Source organism: Bison bison, unplaced genomic scaffold, assembly GCF_000754665.1.
Source record: "Bison bison bison isolate TAMUID 2011002044 unplaced genomic scaffold, Bison_UMD1.0 scf7180017864236, whole genome shotgun sequence".
Lineage (NCBI taxonomy): Eukaryota > Metazoa > Chordata > Mammalia > Artiodactyla > Bovidae > Bison > Bison bison.
In genome coordinates, this window is record NW_011494808.1 from 3811432 (window position 1) to 3831046 (window position 19615).

Consider the following 19615-nt stretch of genomic DNA (forward strand, 5'->3'; position numbering starts at 1 on the left):
TCAGTGCACTGGTGGAAGCATACATACTGAGCGGGCTGACCCGCCGGTGGGCACCAGGCTGGAAGGGAAGGCTAGCCATTGCTCCTGAGGCCGGTGTGCCCACTCCCAGGACGAGTTTACAGTGAGATCCGTGGGTCAGGAAGCTGTCTGGAGCTTGTAGGGCCCTGAGGCTGGCTTCAGCACCCAGGCCTCTCCCTGGTGAACTGGACTCGAGAGGCGGTGCTCACCCTGGAGGGCTGTCTGCTCGGGAGCTGGCCGAGCCCTCCCCACAGGGCTCTGAGCCTGGGAGAGCAGAATTCTCCTGGGCTTCCCCAGTTCAGTCACTGCCTTGGTGTCATGAGGATGGCCGATAATTAGCAGTAGGAGTAACACTGGAAGGGAAATATTATTGAAAAAGGTAAAACTAGTACCTTAATGAGTCTCCAAAGTGGAGGTGACGAAATGAAAAGTAATTCTAGTTAAAGTTTTAAAAACAAAAATTCAAAGCCCCTTTCTCTTGCCTGGCACTGTTCCCTTGCCTGTTGTCGCACGTGGGCAGTGGGGTCCTTGGGGACTGGGGGGGCCCGTGTGTGCTCCAGACCCTCGACCAGACCGCGGGGGATGAGAAGAGCCTGGCTTCACGCAGAGAGGAGTGTAGTCACATAGTTAGAAGTAGAGGCCGGGAAAGCAGGAGGAGAAAGCCTTCCTCAACGGAGGGCGCTGGAGCAGAGCTGACAGCAGAGTCTGCTCCGTGGTCCAGCAGCTTCTGAGAGCTCTGAGGTCTCTGAACAGTTGGGCGAGACGGGATACTTAAACCTGTGCTCAGACACTCAGTCGTGTCGAACTCTTTGTGACCCTATGGACTATAGCCCGCCAGGCTCCTCTGTCCATAGGACTCTCCAGGCAAGAATACTGGAGTGGGTTGCCATTTCCTCCTCCAGGGGATCTTCCAGACCCAGGGATCAAACCCACGTCTCTTATGTTTCCTCCATTGGCAGCCAGATTCTTTACCACCAGCACCACTTGGGAAGCCCAAAATCATCTTGTTCTTGTTGTTCAGTCGCTTAGTCATGTCCTGTGACCCCATGGACTGCAGCATGCCAGGCTTCCCTGTCCTTCACTATCTCAAGGAGTTTGCTCGGACTCACGTCCATTGAGTTGATGATGCCATCCAACTGTCTCATCCTCTGTCATCTCCTTCTCCTCCTGCCTTTGAGCATCAGGGTCTTTTCTAATGAGTCGGGTCTTCACATCAGGTGGCCAAAGTATTGGAGCTTCTGCTTCAGCATCAGCCCTTCTGATGAATTCAGAGTTGATTTCCTTTAGCCCCAATACCTGGGGCTATTTAATTTCGAGTCAGAACTTGGTGAAGGTGACATTTCAAGCTGGCCAGCAGGAAATGGATCGATCCTTCAGTACATGGCTTTAGGACAGCTAATCAAGCAGTAGAAAAAATTTCATTCTGACTTCGCACCAAAACCCAAAGTAAACTCTGGTCAATTAAATATTTAAATGCCATTAAAATGACCATAAGAGTATTGGGAGAAAATACAAGCTGGTGTTTATTCAGTGTTCGGTGTTGTCTCTGTGAAGCCACTTCCATCCAGCAGTGGAAACTGTTACTACTGATTCTGAACCATTCTGGTTGTCACAGAAAGTGGAACCGTGAGTGATCTTTTTTCTTCTTTTGTATTCTCTCTGTCTTAGACATTTTTATATTGTTCTGGAAATGTTTATACCGTTGCCCTACTTTTTATGCTTTGTTTAAAAATTCAATGGAAGTTTTATTTTTTTTGCTTTTATAGTTCAAAGCTGACTTTTACACTTGTGAAAGTGATACATGGCTATAATGAGATGTTTACATGGCAGAACACAACCAGGAATAAGTTATTTAAAAACTCAGGTTTGGCCCTGCTTCCCTAAATTAACCATTTTAAACATTAATTGAACGTTCTTGGCACCTTTCTTTGCACGTCTACAGATACAAAAATACCACATTTGAAATGCCATTCAGTATGAGACGTGCTTTATGTTCTATTTTTAATGAGAGAATTAAATTTTTCCTCACTTAAACCTATAGCCATGAAATTAAAAGACCCTTACTCCTTGGAAGCAAAGTTATGACCAACCTTGATAGCATATTCAAAAACAGAGACATTACTTTGCCAACAAAGGTCCATCTAGTCAAGGCTATGTATTTTCCAGTGGTCATGTATGGATGTGAGAGTTGGACTGTGAAGAAGGCTGAGTGCCGAAGAATTGATGCTTTTGAACTGTGGTGTTGGAGAAGACTCTTGAGAGTCCCTTGGACTGCAAGGAGATCCAACCAGTCCATGCTAAAGGAGATCAGTCCTGGGTGTTCATTGGAAGGACTGATGTTGAAGCTGAAACTCCAATACTTTGGCCACCTCATGCAAAGAGTTGACTCATTGGAAAAGACCCTGATGTTGGGAGGGATTGGGGGCAGGAGGAGAAGGAGACGACAGAGGATGAGATGGCTGGATGGCATCACCGACTCGATGCACATGAGTTTGGGTGAACTCCGGGAGTTGGTGATGGACAGGGAGGCCTGGCGTGCTGCGATTCATGGGGTCGTAAAGAGTCAGACACGATTGAGTGACTGAACTGAAACTTATAGAAAAGGATCTGCATTATGACAGAAGAAATAAGTGCTCTTTGAGAAAATGTTTCTGTGCTATAAGAGATATTAGTTCCTGGGACTTCCCTGGTCGTCCAGTGGATTAAGAATCTGCCTGCCAATGCAAGGGACGTGGGTTCAATCCTTGGTCTGGGAAAATCCGCTATGGAGCAGCTAAGCCCGTGTACAGCACCTGCTGGGCCTGCGCACCCCAGAACCTGTGTTCCCCAACAAGAGAGGCCTCCACGATGAGAAGCCCATGCCCCAGAACTGGAGAGTAGCCCCACTCACTGCAACTGGAGAGAGCCTACAGGCAGCAGTGAAGACCCAGCACGTCCAAAAATCTAAGAGAGAGAGAGAGAGATACTAGTTCTGTCTAATTAGAGGTCTGATTAGAGATGGCTCTGAAGGTAAAACATATTTTACGAAACTGAGCAGACTGAAATCGTCATGTATCTCCACCACATATATTAATGTTAGACTAGATCAACTGAAAAATCCCGGTAAGAAGAAGAGAGGAGCACGGTTATGTTTCCTCCCTCTCTGGGGCCCATCTCCCGTGTCTCAGCTGCCTGTTCTTTTCACCTCAGTGGGGTCTGCAGCCCTGTGTCGTAACCACAGCTTCTGTGTGTCAGTGGATTTAGGGCCTTCATCAGCAGTGCTCCCAACAGTGACGCCTTCATTCCCGAGGTTTAGGGTGCCTGGATTTCATGGTCAGTGTCTCTTCAAGAAGGGTCCTGAGTGCCTGAGAACAGAACTTGTGTTCTGTGCTTTTCATCTGCAGTTTAGGGTGCCTTGGCTGGGCTTAAAGCTCTTGGGCACGTTTCCTTTCCACGGGAGGTTGTGGAGGTTCTGCGTATGACAACGCCGTGGAGGAGTGTGAGGCCTGCTCTGTTCTGTCTTTGCTGAAATTGGCGGAAGAATGCCTGCCTTCGTCGTGACTCATGGCCGCTTAACCCAGATGCGCCTCAGCTCAGTGTCTTGTTTTTCTGTCTCCTGTAATTCAGTTGCCTTATCTGTGGAAGATTGTTGCTGAACTCCAAAAGATGCCGGGATTCTTGGCCTCTGGAGGAGAAGAATTCAATCCAGGGCCAGAGACAGGGCTTGACCACTCAGAGCTTTTGGGTAATAAAGTTCTATTAAAGCATAAAAGAGATAGCAAAAGCTTCTGACACAGACATCAGAAGTGGGCAGAAAGAGTGCCCCCTTGCTAGTGTTAGCAATGGAGTTATATACTCTCCAATAAGTTATTACAATGAATCAGAAGGATGTCTGGAGGTTTGCAAAGATCTTACTAGACCCACTCCCACAATCCACATTTCAAGATAACAGGATTAGCCAGAAGGCCCTCAGGAAGGAGAAACTGTCCTCAAGCAGGATACATCGCTGCTATATAATTCTTAGCACAGAGTCCAAATCCAGTTGCTAGTTGTGTAATCATCGGTTCCAGGCTTAAAGATAAAAATGTTTTATGTGACTAAGACTAAGGAATGTAGGGAGAAAAAAAAGACATTTGTCCTTTCTTCCTCCTTGAGAATTCCAGACCCCTATCTCCACTTGGAGAGCCCCAGACCCCTTTCTCCTCCTTGGGGACCCTGGACTTCTTATCAACCTGCCTAGGAATTGACTCTCTGATTTGTTGTAGTGGATTCTTTCATTTCGGGGAACTTTTTTGGTGTTCTAATTGCTGCTCTGTTGCTGATTTCTCTGCTTTTCGGACCTACGTATAGATTTCGTAGTTTTTCTCAGTGTATTTGCTGCCCTCTAATTTTTAACGCTTTCGTCTTTAATCTGCTTTTACACAAGCCTTTCCTTTATGTGAGGAATTTGATTTTCAGATGGAAAGCCTTGTTTCCCTCAGTCTCAATGGCTAATGAAAAGGTAGCTGCCGTTTGTTGGGTGAGACAAAATTTTCCTAGCATGAGACCCTCAGGGCCTTTATTGATGAGGCCATGAACAGGAGATGGGGGATGTTCCTGGACTGACAAGAAGTGATGCGGCTGAAGCTCCGGGCTGTCCCCGCCCTCAGTGGGAATGACACTGGTGTGTACGCGGAGGAGACTTATGGACTGCTGTGGTCAGGTGTGCTGGGGCTGCTCGAGGGCCTGTGTGCTCCAGAACTCCACTGTTGCTATGGAGATGAGGTGGCTCTTCACTCCAGCAGGCGCCGCCTCCTCGCTTGCTGTCCGGTAGCCCTGGTGCCTGTCCGGTGGACCTCACAGGTCCACGAGCTGTTTCCTCTCCCATGAAAGCCCCGGGTGCCTCCACTCCAGGACGTCTTCAGCCTGGCCCAGAGCAGAGGAGGCGCACCCAGGAGAGCTCGCTTCAGATTCAGTTCCCTTTGCCTAGTGGTGTGTTGGCTTAAACCGACCTCCCCCTCCTTTTTTTAAATCACCTCATTCTGCCTTTTTGGAGACTCTTCTTGCATTTGCTCTTCGGCTTCTCCGTTTCCCTTGGTGTCCGGCGTATCCGTCTTTAAGCACATCCGTCGTTTCGTCGTGTAGTTTGTCTGCAGTTGCAAATTTGCTCGACTTTTATTTTGACACCTTCCAGCTGGACTGAGAACCCTTCCCCATGTTGCTCTGAGCCTTCTCAGACTTTGCTGGTTATTTTTGTTTAATGTTCCCCTGTTGCCCTTCCTCCAACTCTTCTCTCGTCCTTCCCAAGGCACTTATGACTTTTAAACATAGTATCAGAGACACCTTTTACTTGAATTTTCTGCAGAACTTTTTTAAAATCCTCTTCCTGCTTAGCGCTGTTGTTTCTGGACATTTCTGAGTCTTTAGAAACCAGTGACTATGGACTCTGAGATGGAGGTGGGGCTGCAGCGTGGGCTCTACTGGGTGGGCAGGGGACCAGCCTAGCCCTGCTGTGCACGCGATGCGCCAGGCCGCCCACGGGGGCCTCGATCCTGGAGGCCCTTTGTCGTCTTTGTGTTCCCTTGCGTAGCTCACCCAGCCCTGTCCCCCACCCAGCCTCACCCCCTACCTCTCCCTGGGCGGGAGATTCTCTGATCAGATTCCGATGCCGCTCCCCGAAAGTTTCCGGTACACATGTTTGAGAAATGGTAATCTACATCATTCACCTTATTTCCATTAAGGTCTCTCCAGGGCCTAATAGAGGCTGTTTTTAACTTCATTTGAGCCAGATTATGTAGAACCATCTGTTCAAGAGAAGAAAACCATCAGTGGTCTCACTTGCTGTCCTGAAATGGGGAGTGTAGGTCCCCGTGGCATGGTCGAGGGTCACTATTGACTCTCACGCCTCAGCACCTCAAATTGTGGCATCCAGGAGTTGTGAGTCCTTCGGTGTGGGGTGCGGGAGGGGAGAGGACCCACCAAGCTGAAGAAGGTTGCTTTCTGAAGCCCGATTCTGACGGGCCCCCATCCCTCTCTGTTCCCTGTATCTCCCTGCTGTCCTCTCGGGCTTTTTCATTTGCACGGGACATGATTAAAGCCTCGGTAGGTTTTCTTCTCATCCCCCATGTTCCTGAAGAGCAGACTGACTGAGACAAGAACTGTGATGTGATTTCCTTGCATTCGCACCTTCTCAGCTGGGAGAGCCCTTGCCCCAGTCCTCTCCACCTGCGGGGCGTCCACTCGCCTGTCTAGGCTCAGCCTGGATGCCGCCTTGACCTTGGTACCTGTCCCCATCTCCCATCAGAAATCAGCCACATCCCCGCCACCCTCCTTTGCCTCATTAGACCTGTTACTGCCGTTTTCCGACCTACCGTGCTTCCCGCTCTCAGCTGCCCCTTCCTTGCTGTCAAGTCCCTGACGTGGGCAGTGTGACCAGTGTCCCACTTTGCTCTGAGCATTTACTGGGTGGTGGGCTTTCAGAGCTAAACTCTGGAGAATCCCAGGAAACCTGGATGGTCCCTCTACAGAGCCACACGTGGTTATTCTTTTACAGTTTTACTCCACTGAGAATTATGCATCGCACAGCAATGGGACTCAGTGTTTGTTCTCTCGTCTTTCAGGGGATGCAGTCCAGGGAGACCTGCTTTGAAAAACACGGAAGTTTGTAAAATTATCAGACAGATGGTGATGATGTTCCTCCCTGGGAGGCAGCGTGTGTTGGCCGCTGTGTAGATAGTTTTAATCATGCAATCTCCAATCAGAGGGAGACCTTCTCAAGGGCAGAAATGTCTTACTCGTTTTTAAGACTTCTTATTTGTTGAATGAAGGCAGGAAGGAGTAGATGCATGAATGGAGTGGGGCCTGGAGGTGGCCCTCAGAATAAACTCAGCTTTGCTTTTTCAGGACGCCGGAGCTGGTGAATGAGAAGTAAAGATCCAGTGTGTCTCTGTTTTATTCCTTGAAAACAGGAAGTCTTTTGATGGATTTTAAAATGCCAACAAAGATGTTGCTAGAAAAAACAAGGATGCTTTTTATTCAGGCTCAGTGGGTGACCCTCTCCTGATCCATCCTGGGATGGATTTTTTTTCCCGAGTGCACACACTTTAAAGCAGTTTTTCAGGCGCCTGATGCTGTGTGTGCTTTTATTCGGCCCTAGCCAAGGGAGCCCCAGGATTCTCCGGCAGGTTTGCAGAAGAAGTCTTTTGTGTACAGAGAAGTTTGTCCCCCGTGGGTGGTAGCTCCGTCTGCAGGGGCGGGGCCTGGAAGCTCTCAGTTTTGAAACAGGAACAGCACCCCAGCCCTATTCCTGGTCCCTTGTCCGCTTCTCAGAGCCCCAAATTCAGTCTGGTCTCAGAGTCAGATCTCTTCCTTCCTCTGGAGATGAGAGAGAATTCGCAGAACCAAGGCTCTGAGCAGGTGAAGCCTGTGCCTCTTGCCCGGGTCAGTAGACTCTTCCCCGGTACTTCTTCCCTCTGAAATTCTCTCCTCCTCCTCCTCTCTGCACCACAGTCCTGCACATCCCTCAAGGTGCCAGTCATTCCAGCCCGCAGGACAGTCATCCCTTCGGAATTCTGTGTACTTTTTCATCAGTGCCACGAGCTTCCTGATGATTTCATTTGAGCTCATTTATTTCTTAAGAAAGTTTTTGAGGGCAGGAACCATGTCTTCTCTGATCTTCCCAGCAACCGCAGGTAGACAGCCCCTCCTTGATGTCATCATAAAAATCACTGGATAAACTGGCCGCTGCAGTTAGAGCTCAGAGACTCTGAAACTCTGATGGGGTGGTTGTCTAGCGGTTCAGGGAAGTTGCAACACAAAAATAAAGGAATGAAATGGAAGGACAAGCAAGGTATCAGCATTTCCCAAAATATCATCCTGCCAGTAGAATTGTATAAAGAAGACTGAGGGCTGAAGAATTGATGCTTTTGAACTGTGGTGTTGGAGAAGACTCTTGAGAGTCCCTTGGATAGCAAGGAGATCCAACCAGTCAGTCCTAAAGGAAATCAGTCCTGAATATTCATTGGAAGGACTGATGCTGAAGCTGACACTCCAATACTTTGGCCACCTGGTGGGAAGAACTGACTCATTGGAAAAGACCCTGATGCTGGGAAGGATTGAAGGCGGGAGGAGAAGGGGACTACAGAGGATGAGATGGTTGGATGGCATCACTGACTTGATGGACGTGAGTTTTAGCAAACGCCTCAAGATAGTGATGGACAGGGAAGTTGCTGGCGTTGCTGAAGTTCATGGGGTAGCAAAAGAGTCAGACACGACTTAGCAGCTTAAACAGCAGCAAAGTAGAAACATACCTTTAAGTTGCTTTCAGAAATCTGCTGAAATGATGCACAGACACATACGCATACCGTCAGCCACAGAGCGGGCAGTGGGGAGCAGGACGGGAGTCCACCCGCCGGGGAGGGTGCCGTCCAGCAGCGGTGCTTCTGGCCTGTCGCCCTCTCACCGCCATGACGCTGGCTGTCCCCAGGGTTTCTGGAGGCCCCAGAAGAATAAATGTCTTTTAACCTTTGCTTGTTCAGTCTGTAAGACTATTCTGTGTTGCACACACAAGAAAAGGCAAGGACGAGGAGTCCGGTCTCACCCTTGCTGGACTCCGGTGTTCTCATCTGTACAATGGGCTCTGTCTTCCGTCCTTCATAGACTTCTTGTGGCAGAGAAAGGGACGGCCCCAGTGCTGTTCTGGACATTGGATCCCAGCCCCAATAGGCTGGACCCGAGGCAGGTTGAGCCTGCACCCTCTTGCATCTTGCATTTTCATTGACCAGATCTACATGTTTAAATTCCATGGTTTTCTTGGTAAGAGAAATAGGAATACGGACGCTGAGACGAGCCAGCCAGAGTGTCCTGTCCCGTGCTCTGCTCTCCTGGCGGCTCGTTCCCGGGGGACCCTTTTGCACTTTACAGAACAGGTATCTGGGCTTCGCCTGTCATTGTGGACCCAGGACCAGACTTCCGTGTTTTGTTTTCCAGGGAGATGTGCATCCAACAAGATGGGAGGGTTCATCTCACTGTCGTTTACTTTGGAAAAGAAGAAATGGATGAGGTCAAAGGAATACTTGAGAACACTTCCCGGTGAGTCCGAGGTGAAGCCGTGGTCGGGAGTCCGGCACCTGAGCCTGGGAGGAGGTACCTGAGCTGGTCCAGGCTGTTTTATGTGCTTACCGCTCCTGGCCTGACCCGGGAGAGTGACGGGCTGGCCTGTGTGTTGGGAGGATTGAGGGGTTGCTTCTGCACCCTCCATCCTGGGGACCGCCTGCCTCACACACATCCTTGTAGTGTGGGGCAGAGACTCGGATGGGTGGGGGACAACAGCCCAGAGTGGCCCAGGTAGGGGACAGGGCTTCTCTGGCCCACCGTGTGGGGCCCCGGCACGTGTGGGGACTACACTCAGCAGGGATGGAGTTGGGAAGCATGGCCATGTGGGGAGCTGCTTCTCAGCCCTGCTCTTCAGGGCTCCTTCTCATCCACTTCGCAGATGGGCTCACCCTCTGACTCTCTCATTTGCACTTTGAGATCAGAGAGGGGTGGGTGGTGATGACGGGGGGGTGGGGGGCTAGATTCACAGAAGCTATTGAACCAGCACCTTTGGACGGAGGCTTGTGGGTTTCTACCTCATTCATCAGTTACGTGGGGAATAAATGTATTAAAAAAACAACAGAGAGGGTTTTTCCCCCTACCCAAATAAACGAACAAACATGTATTTAATGGGTACACATCTGTGGCATTTTCTGCTTGTGAGGAGGCTGGTGGTACTGTCTGCTCACTCCTCCTGGTTTGCAGCTGCAGGTGAATGACCAGGTGGGTGGTTTCTCTGTACGTACGTCTTGGAGGGTGGTCAGAGGTACTAGGGGCGGAAGTCATCTGAGTAGGTTCATCTGGTTTGAGTATAAACAAGTCCCTCTGTTTTCAGTCTCTGGTCAAAGCATAAGATGCTGAGACTAAGTGCACTTTTTGTGTTCAGGCTTTGTTACTAATTTTGTATTACCGAGCACAAGATCAGAATGGTAGTAATTATTCAGACATCTGAAGCAGTGCACTGGTCAGATTCTATCCACCCTGACTTTTGTAAATGAAGCTTTATTGGCTTGAAGGCCTGCTCATCTCTTTCTGTATCATTTATGGCTGCTTTCATACTCAACTGCAGAGCTGAGTAGTTATGACAGAGACAGCGTAACTCACAGAGCTAAACTTTTTACTATCTGGTCCTTTATAGAAAAAGTTTGCCAGCCTCTGTTCTAAAGCAATAAGGAGTTAAAAGAGTTTAAAACTAGTACCAGTTTAAAGCCGTGGCGCCTGCCGAAGGGAGATCAAAGAGAATAAAATAATTGAATATCCTAAATGTAAATGAAATAGAAATCTCTCGACTCCAACGCGTTGCAGTATCCTTTTCATCTCTACTTGGGAGTGAGGAGCGGGAGTTATTAGAATTGATGTCCTCTGCCGGTGGATAGGTTTTAACATCTCTGCAGGTAGCCACGGGAGGTGTGGATCTTTCTCACGCCTTCCAGATGATTCTGACAGGCAGCCCAGATTGAGAATGATTGTCTAGGAAAGTGGAGGTCCCTCCAGGGGGCTGCCTGAGCTACCTCCTTTAAGAATATTTTAAGTAGAGGTCCAGGGGACTCTAAAGCACAGTCAGGCTGGGTCTGGCATCTTCCAAGGACATCAGAAGGCGGTTAGACATTTGCTGATAGATACATCAGGCCGACTTTAGACGAGTCTGATGGACAAATGGGAGGCCACTGAGGCTGTGTTACAGGAAATGCTCTGTCCAGTGGCTGGAGTGCCCGGGACTCTATCAAGGCAGTTTCTTCCATATCATATTACCTGGCGGGCTGAATTCACACTCAGAGGGTTGTGTGGTCAGCCAAGAATGAATAGAATCTGAACAAGGACAGTACAATCATTCCCAGGGTAGGGATGGTTTGGAAAACTCCCAGAGACGAAGCTAGCCCTGAAGGGGACTTCGTGCTAGAGCCTGAGCCAGTCTTTGAAGCAGCACTGCAGAAACTTGCTGCTTCCCCGCTCTGATCACTGGTGACACCACGGTGTTGATGTTGCGGAGGCCGTGGGGCGTGTTCTGCCCCCTCCTGGGTGTTGCTTTAGGAATGCCCTGCCCTCTGCTGCCAGCCTGAGCTGGTTCCCCACAGCTGCTGCCTGCAACCCCGTGGAGCAGATGGAGTTCCTCATCACCCGCTGTACCCACTCGGCAGTCCCCAGGCTCTTACCTCTCCCATCGTTTTGATGGCTCAGTGCCCCACAGCCGCACGGGGGCGCAGCTCACCCTTCATCCTCACTCGCCGTGTTCCCTTGGATCTGGGTTCCCTCCACCCTCCTTCCTGCTTCCTCTGATGCTCTGTCCGTCCACACCCAGATCCCCACTCTGGAGCTCCCCCTGCCCTGTCCTGCCCTCTTGGCTCTGACCACCCTCTCCCTCAGCATCTCTCATACACGCTTCCTGGCGCATTTGTATTGTCCTGACTAGGCTATCTGCTGCTAGAGTCTCGTGCTTCTGTGATGCCAGCCCTCAGCATAGGGCCTTACCCAGTTTTAAAATGTTCAGTGTCCTTTAGGAGAAGGACAATGCCCAGTTGTAGTAAATTTGTACGTAGTAATCTATGTAAAACACACAGAAGAAGCTTTATTAACTACCATTTTTATCCTTCTCTTAAGATGCTAAAACTTTAATTAAAATGCATCTCATTTTTGAATAATATTAAAATATTATTAAATTAGTAAATAATGTTAGATCATTATTATTAATAATTATTAAACCATTGTTATTAACATGAATGATACCACTTAATGTTTGCACCAACCTTATAAGATAGAAGCTGTTATTAACCCCATTTTTTCTTTTTATTTTTCTGCACGGCATGTGGGATCTTAGTTCCCCTACCAGGGATCAAACCCATGCCTGCTGCAGTGGAAGCGTGGACTCAATCACTGGAACTCCCTGACCCCATTTCTTAGGTGAAGAGGTGGAGGTTCAGAGAGGCTGGTACTCAGCCTGCCGCTCCTGATCCGGGGTCCGGGCAGACCTGAACCTCATGTGTAACTTCTAGATTCCCAGTCTTAACATCCCAGCAGATTCTCACCCTAAAAAACCATAGCTGTTCGTTGATAATAGTAAGATTTGAAACCAGTTTCAGTGAAATTTATTTCACTTGGCTATCAGCATTGTGATAAAACTATTCTAAACCTAGCTAATATACACATATTTTAAGAATGTTTTGGAAAAGTCTAGCTTAGTGACCAGCGTGCACTGTTTGTCATCTCTTGGCTTATGCTTACTCCGTCGAGCTTTCTGTTTCCGCGGACAGCTACCTAGCAGTGTTTCCCAAACTACAGTTTGTGATTCATTAGTGCTGTGAAATCGATTTGATTTGAGTGGATTGTGTGCAGTGTTTTCAAAAAACCAAGGTAGAACAGGACAGAAGATTATCAAAATGTATCACGAGTAGTAAAGATGAAATATTGTTTCATGAAACTTTAATTTCAGAGAGTGTGTGTGTAGAGGGGTTGCTTGTCACGATGTATAATATATCCTTTTGTAAGGATAAGCGTGGTGGTCAAAATATTTAGAAGCTACTGACATAGATAGAGATCCCATTAGTTTGAGAGGGGATCCAGGCATAAGATCTCAATAACATTTTCTAGTCTGCCCTTGGGCTTCCCTGGTGGCTCAGTGGTAAAAAATCCACCTGCCAATACAGGAGATGTAGGTTCAATTCCTGGGTTGAGAAAATCCTCTGGAGAAGGAAATTTCAATCCACTCCAGTATTCTTGCCTGGGAAATTCCATGGACAGAGGAGCCTGCGGGCTACAGTCTATGGGGTCACAAAAGAGTCGGGCACAACTTAGTGGCTAAAAGACAACAACAAAACAACAACAAATTAGTTCTCAATAGATGATTTTTATTCCACAGAGATTTTCGTACTTCTTGTTGTTCCATTGCCACGTCGTGTCTGACTCTTTGTGACCCCAAGGACTGCAGCATCCCAGGCTTTCCTGTCCTTCAGTATCTCCCAGACTTTTCTCAGGTTCATGTCCATTGAATTGGTGATGCCATCCAACCATCTCATCCTGTTGCCCTCTTCTCCTTCTGCCTTCTGTCTTTCCTAGCATCAGGGTCTTTTCAAATGAGTCAGCCGTTCATATCAGGTGGCCAAAGTATTGGAGCTACAGCTTCAGCTTCAGTTCTTCCAAAGAGTATCCAGGGTTGATTTCCTTTAACATTGACTGGTTGGATCTCCTTGAAGCCAGGGGACTCTTAAGAGTCTTCTCCAACACGACAGTTCAAAAGCATCAATTCTTTGGTGCTCTGCTTTCTTTACTCTCCTGCTCTCACATCTGTACGTAACTACTGGAAAGACCATAGCCTTGACTATACGGACCTTTGTTGGCAAAGTGAGTCTTTGCTTTTTAGCACTACGCTTCATCTAGTCTTAAATTTTACAGCCTAGCTTAGTGGTTCTCAAATATAAATGTACTTTGAATAACCTGGCGTGCTTTTAAAAATGCAGATTCCTGAGCTCCAGCCCCAGAAATTGAGTTGTTAGGTCTGAGATGAAGCCTCCGAATCAAGACTGAGTTCAGCCTGTGATGCTGATGTGAGTGGTCCATGGCCTGTAGGGGGAGTTCAAGCCTAGGGAACCCACTCCCACTCCACTGTTCTTGCCTGGAGAATCCCATGGACGGAGGAGCCTGGAGGGCTACATTCCGTGGGGTCGCAAAGAGTTGGACATGACTGAGCGACTAACTAACACACACACAGCCTGGGGACATTTGCTTGGAGCTGTGTTAGAAAATTAAAAAAAAAAACAAAACCGTACTGGTAGATGGATTTGCATGAGTTTTAATTTACCATGTGGCATCTTTGTCCAGTCGTGAGGACAAGAAGGCATCTTTCAGAAGGATAGTCTCCAAGATGGAAGCACTGGAACCGAGACCCTGCCCTGTCCTGCAGCCGTGTGCCCGAGGGTTTCGTGTGTGCTGTCAGGAACCAGGCTTTGTTGCCATGATGTTGTCTGCATTTCATGCCTCTTTGAAGGGACTTGTTTGATGTGTATCTTCGGGAGCAATTTATTAGAATATCCGTAAAGAAAACTGGAGAGAAAGTTGTCTGAAATTTGAGCGTAATTGTTACTTTAATATTCTTCATAAACAAGGAGGCTTCATTTTATCTATTTACTTTTTAGTATTTATTTGGCTGTGTCAGATCTTGCCGCACATAGGCTCTTCATGGCGGTGTGCAGGCTTCTGTCTAGTTTTGAGGTGGGGGCTTCGCTGCCCCATGGCATGTGGGGTCTTAGTTCTCTGGCCAGGGATCAAGTCCCGTGTCCCCTCTGTTGGAAGGCAGATTCTTGATCACTGGACCACCAGGGAAGTCCCAACAAGGACTTCTTTAGATAAGAGTCTCATCTGCTAAAATGAAAAACGCTACAAAGTGAATTCCTTTCTAGAAGATAAAGAGTCCTGGACACTGGGAAGTGCCTCACAAATGAAGGCAGCTTCTCAGGGCTGTGGCCATCTCGCCCAGCATCTGCCAGAGAAGGGACCAAGCGCCACTCAGCTTGGTGACCACTTCTTTGCGCAGATGTGCCTGTATTTTTAGGTGTTCCAAATGGTTCTTTGGGGGATTTGAGCATGGCATATAGATTGTAGTATCGTGATAGTGTTAACTTTCTTGAGTGTAAGTACATCACTGTTATTTATAAAGGAACGTATCTTGGTCCTTATTTTTGAAAGTGAAGTTGCCCTGATGCCTGTAACCTCAAATGGTTCAGAGGAAGGAAGGAAATACAGCCAAATTTTAACACTTGATGAACCTGGGTGAATGGTATATAGATACTTTAGTATGCTTACAACGTTTCTAATGGTTTAAATTTTTCCAAGTAAAAATTTAGAGAAGATATGCTATGAAAAAAATTAAGCGAAATTTAGTTCATACAATGTAACATAATGCAGCAGTTTTTTTTAAAGGCTATATCAGTGAAATGGTGGAATAAAGACCTTGCAAAAATTCTCCTCCATAAAAGCAATGGGAAAATTAGTAAAAATCGTCAGAATCAACTTTTATAAGACTATGGAAATTAAAGCTTGCAATAGACTAGAAAGTGCTCTAAATAACCGAATCTCGGTGTGAACAGGGAGCTTTGTGAACTTTAACTTGCCTCTTTTCCATGCCTCTCCCTGCCTTCATCTCGTCAATAACCTTGAAGACCAGCAGCCCATAGGAGTCACAGCTTGGCAGCCACTGGGCGCCAGTATATGGCTGGAGCTCTGGCTCATGTGCAGGGAACGAAATCTGTTGTTAGAAATTGTTCCTGAGGAGGCCCAGGTGTAATCCTTAATAGCCAAAGACACGAAGTCAACTGTATTAAATAAGTTCAAGGAATTAAAAGAAACGGTGTTTAAAGAAGTAAAGAAAAATATGAGAGCCTTGTCTCACCAAATAAAGAGAGATCAGTTAAAACAAGAACCAAATAGAAAGTCTGGAGTTGAAAAGTACAATATTTAAAATAAAAATTTCACTGTGGGGCCTCAAGATCTGGTTTGATCGGGCAGAAGAAAGAATCAGTGAACTTTAGGTCAGTTGATATGATACAGTTTGAGAAACAAAAATACAAAAGAATAAAGTAACTGAGTAAACCTCAGAGGCCTGTAGGATACCATCAAGGATGCCAACATAGACATACTGGGAGATATCCTATCCAGAAAGATAGGAGAGACATAGAGGCAGGAAGAGATACCTGAAGAAATAATGGTCCCAGACTCCCTGTATTTGATGAAAACATTAAACTACACACCCAAGAGGCTCAAAAACTCCAAACAGGAAAACTCAAAGACATGCAACAAATAGTTGAAAGACAAAGAGTAAAAGAATCTGTGTTACTGTGTCCAAACTTTTATAGCCCACCACGTTGTAGGCCAATAAACTGAGAGATGCAGTGTTGGGGCAAGGAGTAGTGGCTTTATTTTCAAAGCCAGTGGGTGGTGGACTTATGCCCCAAGAACCATCTTCCTCCAGTTAGAATTCAAGTTCCTCTTTTACTGAAAGGGGAGGGAATGTGGTTGGTTGTTGCAAAACCTCTTGGTGTTGGAATCCTTTGGTCTTGCAGCTGTTGACAGGTCACAATGTTCCTGTAAACTTCCAACAAGACAAACCTTATTCCCTGTCCTGCAACTTTTTATCGCTATATGAATGGGAAAATGTTATACCTATAAAGGTCAAGACCTTGAGAACAGTCTTCTTGTATATTTCAGGCTATAGGCAACATTTTTAACTTGTAGCAAAAGCAGTAGAATACCAAGTTTAAAGTAAAAGAAGCAGATCCAATATGGAGTCAGATTTGTTCTTCTCTACATAAGCAGCAGGAGTGAAGCAACTCAACAGGTCCAAGGAATCCTTTATAAGATAGAAAGTGGGATGGCATATTCAAAGTGCTGAAAGTGAAGTTCTGTCGACCAAGAAGTCTATATTCAGCAAAACCATCCATCAAAAATAAAGGAGAAATTAAGACATCCTCAGTTGAACAGGAACTGAGAGAGTTTGTCACTGGTAAATAAGAAATAAGGAAAGGAATATTTGTGGCTGATGGGAGAGGATACTAGACATAAACTCAAATCCATACAAAGAAACACAGAGCGCCAGAAAAGTAACTACATTAACAGAAGACACAGTAAAAACGTATTTTTTTTATGTATAGCTTTTTTCCTATCTCATTTAATAGATAACTGCATAAAGCAGTAATTATACATCTGTACTGATAAAGGCACAACTGATTTTTATGTTAATTTGTTTCCTGAAACATTGCTAAATTCATTTGTTAGTTCTTAATGGGTTTTTGGTGAAGTCATTAGGGTCTTCCATATATAGTATCATGTCATCTGCAAATAGTGACAGTTTCATTTCTTTCTTTCCAAGATGGATGCGTTTTATTTCATTTTCTTGCTTAATTACTTTGGTGCCACTGCTGCTGCTAAGTCGCTTCAGTCGTGTCTGACTCTGTGCGACCCCATAGACGGCAGCCCACCAGGCTCCCCCATCCCTGGACTTCTCCAGGCAAGAACACTGGAGTGGGTTGCCATTTCCTTCTCCAGTGCATGGACTTCCAATACTGTGCTGTTTAAAAGTGGCAAGAATGGACACTTGTCTTGTTCCTGACCTTTGAGGAAAGGCTTTTACATTTTTACTGTTGATTATGATGTTAGTGGGCTGTCCTGGTGGCTCAGACGGTAAAGAATCTGCTTGCAATGTGGGAGACCTGAGTTCTATCTCTGGTTTGGGAAGATCCCCTGGAGAAAGGAATGGCTACCCATTCCAGTATTCTTGGCAGGAGAACTCTGTGGACAGAGGAGCTACAGTCCGTGGGGTCCAAAGAGTCGGATGCAGCTGAGTGATTTTGAGAGAGAACGATGGTGTTAGCTGCGGATTCTAGAATATGGCCTTTGCTATGTTTAGGTACATTCCTTCTATTCCTAATTTGTTGAGCGTTTCTATCATAAAAGGATGTTTGAATTTTTTCTGCATCTATTGAAATGATAATAAAATTTTTATTTTTCATTCTGTTAATGTGGTGTATCACATTTTATTAATTTGCAGATGTTGAACCATCCTTGCATCTTAGGGATGGATCTCTCTTGATCATGGTGTGTGATCCTTTTAATGAACTCATGAATTCAATTTGCTAGTATTCTGTTGAAAATTTTGCATTATGTTCAGGGATGTTGGCTTGTAGCTTTCCTTTTGTGTTTTTGTTTGACTTTGGTACCAGGGTAATGTTGGCCTCATAAAATGACTTTGGAAATGCTCTTCTCCCTTCAATATTTTGGAAGCGTTTGAGAAGGATTGGCATTAATTCTTTAAATGTTTGGTAGAATTCATCTGTAAAGTCAGCCAGCCCTGGGTTTTTATTTGGGGAGATTTTTGACTACTGATTCAATCTCCTTGTTCATTATTTGTCTGTTCAGATTTTCTATTACTTCATGATTCAGTCTTGATAAGATGTATGTTTCTAGGAACTAATCAATTTCTGTTATCTAATTTGTTGGTATGTAATTGTTCACAGTTGTCTCATGATATTTAGTATTTCTGTGGTATCAGCTGTAATGTCTCCTTTTTTGTTTATAATTTTGCTGATTTGAGTCATCTGTTATTTTTCAAGATAATAAGCTGAAGGTTAGTCAATTTTGTTTATCTTTTCAAAAGAAACTTGCTGAAACAACTGTATAAGCAGGCTTGTATATAAGCTCAGAAACTAGAGAACTCTAAATTGTTTAAAATGCCTGCTATGAAAAACTAGCTGGGAATATGTTTAGCTTTAAATTATTTACTGTATTCATATCCCTTTAGTAAGTAGAAGTCATAAGCAATGTCAGTGTTCAGGGATGTTAGATTTAAAATTTTAAGTTATACATTAAATATGTATTTCTATGTAAATTTTTAAATGTGCTTTTTTTTTTAATGAAGGGCTTTTGTGGGAAGTGTCACATTAAGATAATTTCCTTGTAGCAGTCAGAAGATATTGATATTAGAGTAGATCACATTAGACAGCAAGATCTTTTATCATTTTTAAGCCAGCAGTTCTGGGAAATGCAAGTCAATTAAAGAAATTAAGTCTCCGTTGAAACAGTAGCTTCCTCAGGTCATTTTAAACTCTGTCAGCATGACTACACCTAACCTGGAGGAGACCCCATGCATCGGACTTATATTAAGAGAAAAGAATTGAAGGAGAAGCTCAAGAATTTTGTCAGTCGATAATTACAGTTCAAGAAGAAAAGAGAAGAAATAATTATAAGTAATTCTGGGGCCATTTGGAGCTGCAGACTCTGATTCATAACAAGAAATTACACAGGAAAAAATGTGATGCTGTGAAAAACCCCGTTTCTTACAAGGCACTTACTTTTGTTTGTGTGTTCAGTTGCTTAGTAGTGGCCGACTCTTCGCAACCCCAAGGACTGTAGCCTACCAGGCGTCCTCTTGCCCATATAATTTTTCAGGCAAAAATACTGGAGTGGGTTGCCATGCTCTCCTCCAGGGGATCTTCCCAACCTAGGGATCAAACTTGCATCTCTTGCGTCTCCTGCACTGGCAGGCAGATTCTTTCCCACTAGCTTCACCTGAGAAGCCCGTGTTACTCTGGACATGCCGCTAGATATTACATTTCTTTGTATGGGTAAATGAAATATTTCAAGCCAAATTACATCGTATTTTCCTCAGCACTCTTTTTTTCCTTTTACTGACGTATTTGTAATCTTCTGTAAAGCTTGGGTTTGTGCCTGAGAAAGAGTTGATTGGGGCGTCTTCCGGATTGGGGAGGGAGGCCCACCCCAGAGGACGAGGTGGTGTCCTGGGCCAGCGCCTCCCACAGGTCCCGGGTCTGAGTCCATGGACTCATCTCCTGACTCATCTGGTGTTTACGGAGCTGCTCTGCGTCCCATGGGCGCCGTTTACTGCAAGCGCTGATAGCCCCTGACAATAGAGGTAAGGGCAGCCCCTGTCCTGCAGGCCAGGGGGGTCAAGTGCACAGGGCGTGAGAGAGGGCACTGGGTCCCAGAGGATGGAGGAGGGACTGGCCCCGACGCCTGGGGGCCCAGAGAGGACACCTCGTCCCAC

General features: G+C 46.0%; 1 protein-coding gene across 1 annotated transcript in view; it reads left to right on the forward strand.

Annotated features, from left to right (window-relative positions):
- CSGALNACT1 (chondroitin sulfate N-acetylgalactosaminyltransferase 1) overlaps positions 1 to 19615 on the forward strand; it is a 216981-nt gene that overhangs the window by 181168 nt on the left and 16198 nt on the right. The window contains exon 6 of the mRNA XM_010846399.1: positions 8965 to 9066. Within this exon, the coding sequence (XP_010844701.1) occupies positions 8965 to 9066 (102 nt within the window). The remainder of the gene's footprint in view (positions 1 to 8964; positions 9067 to 19615) is intronic.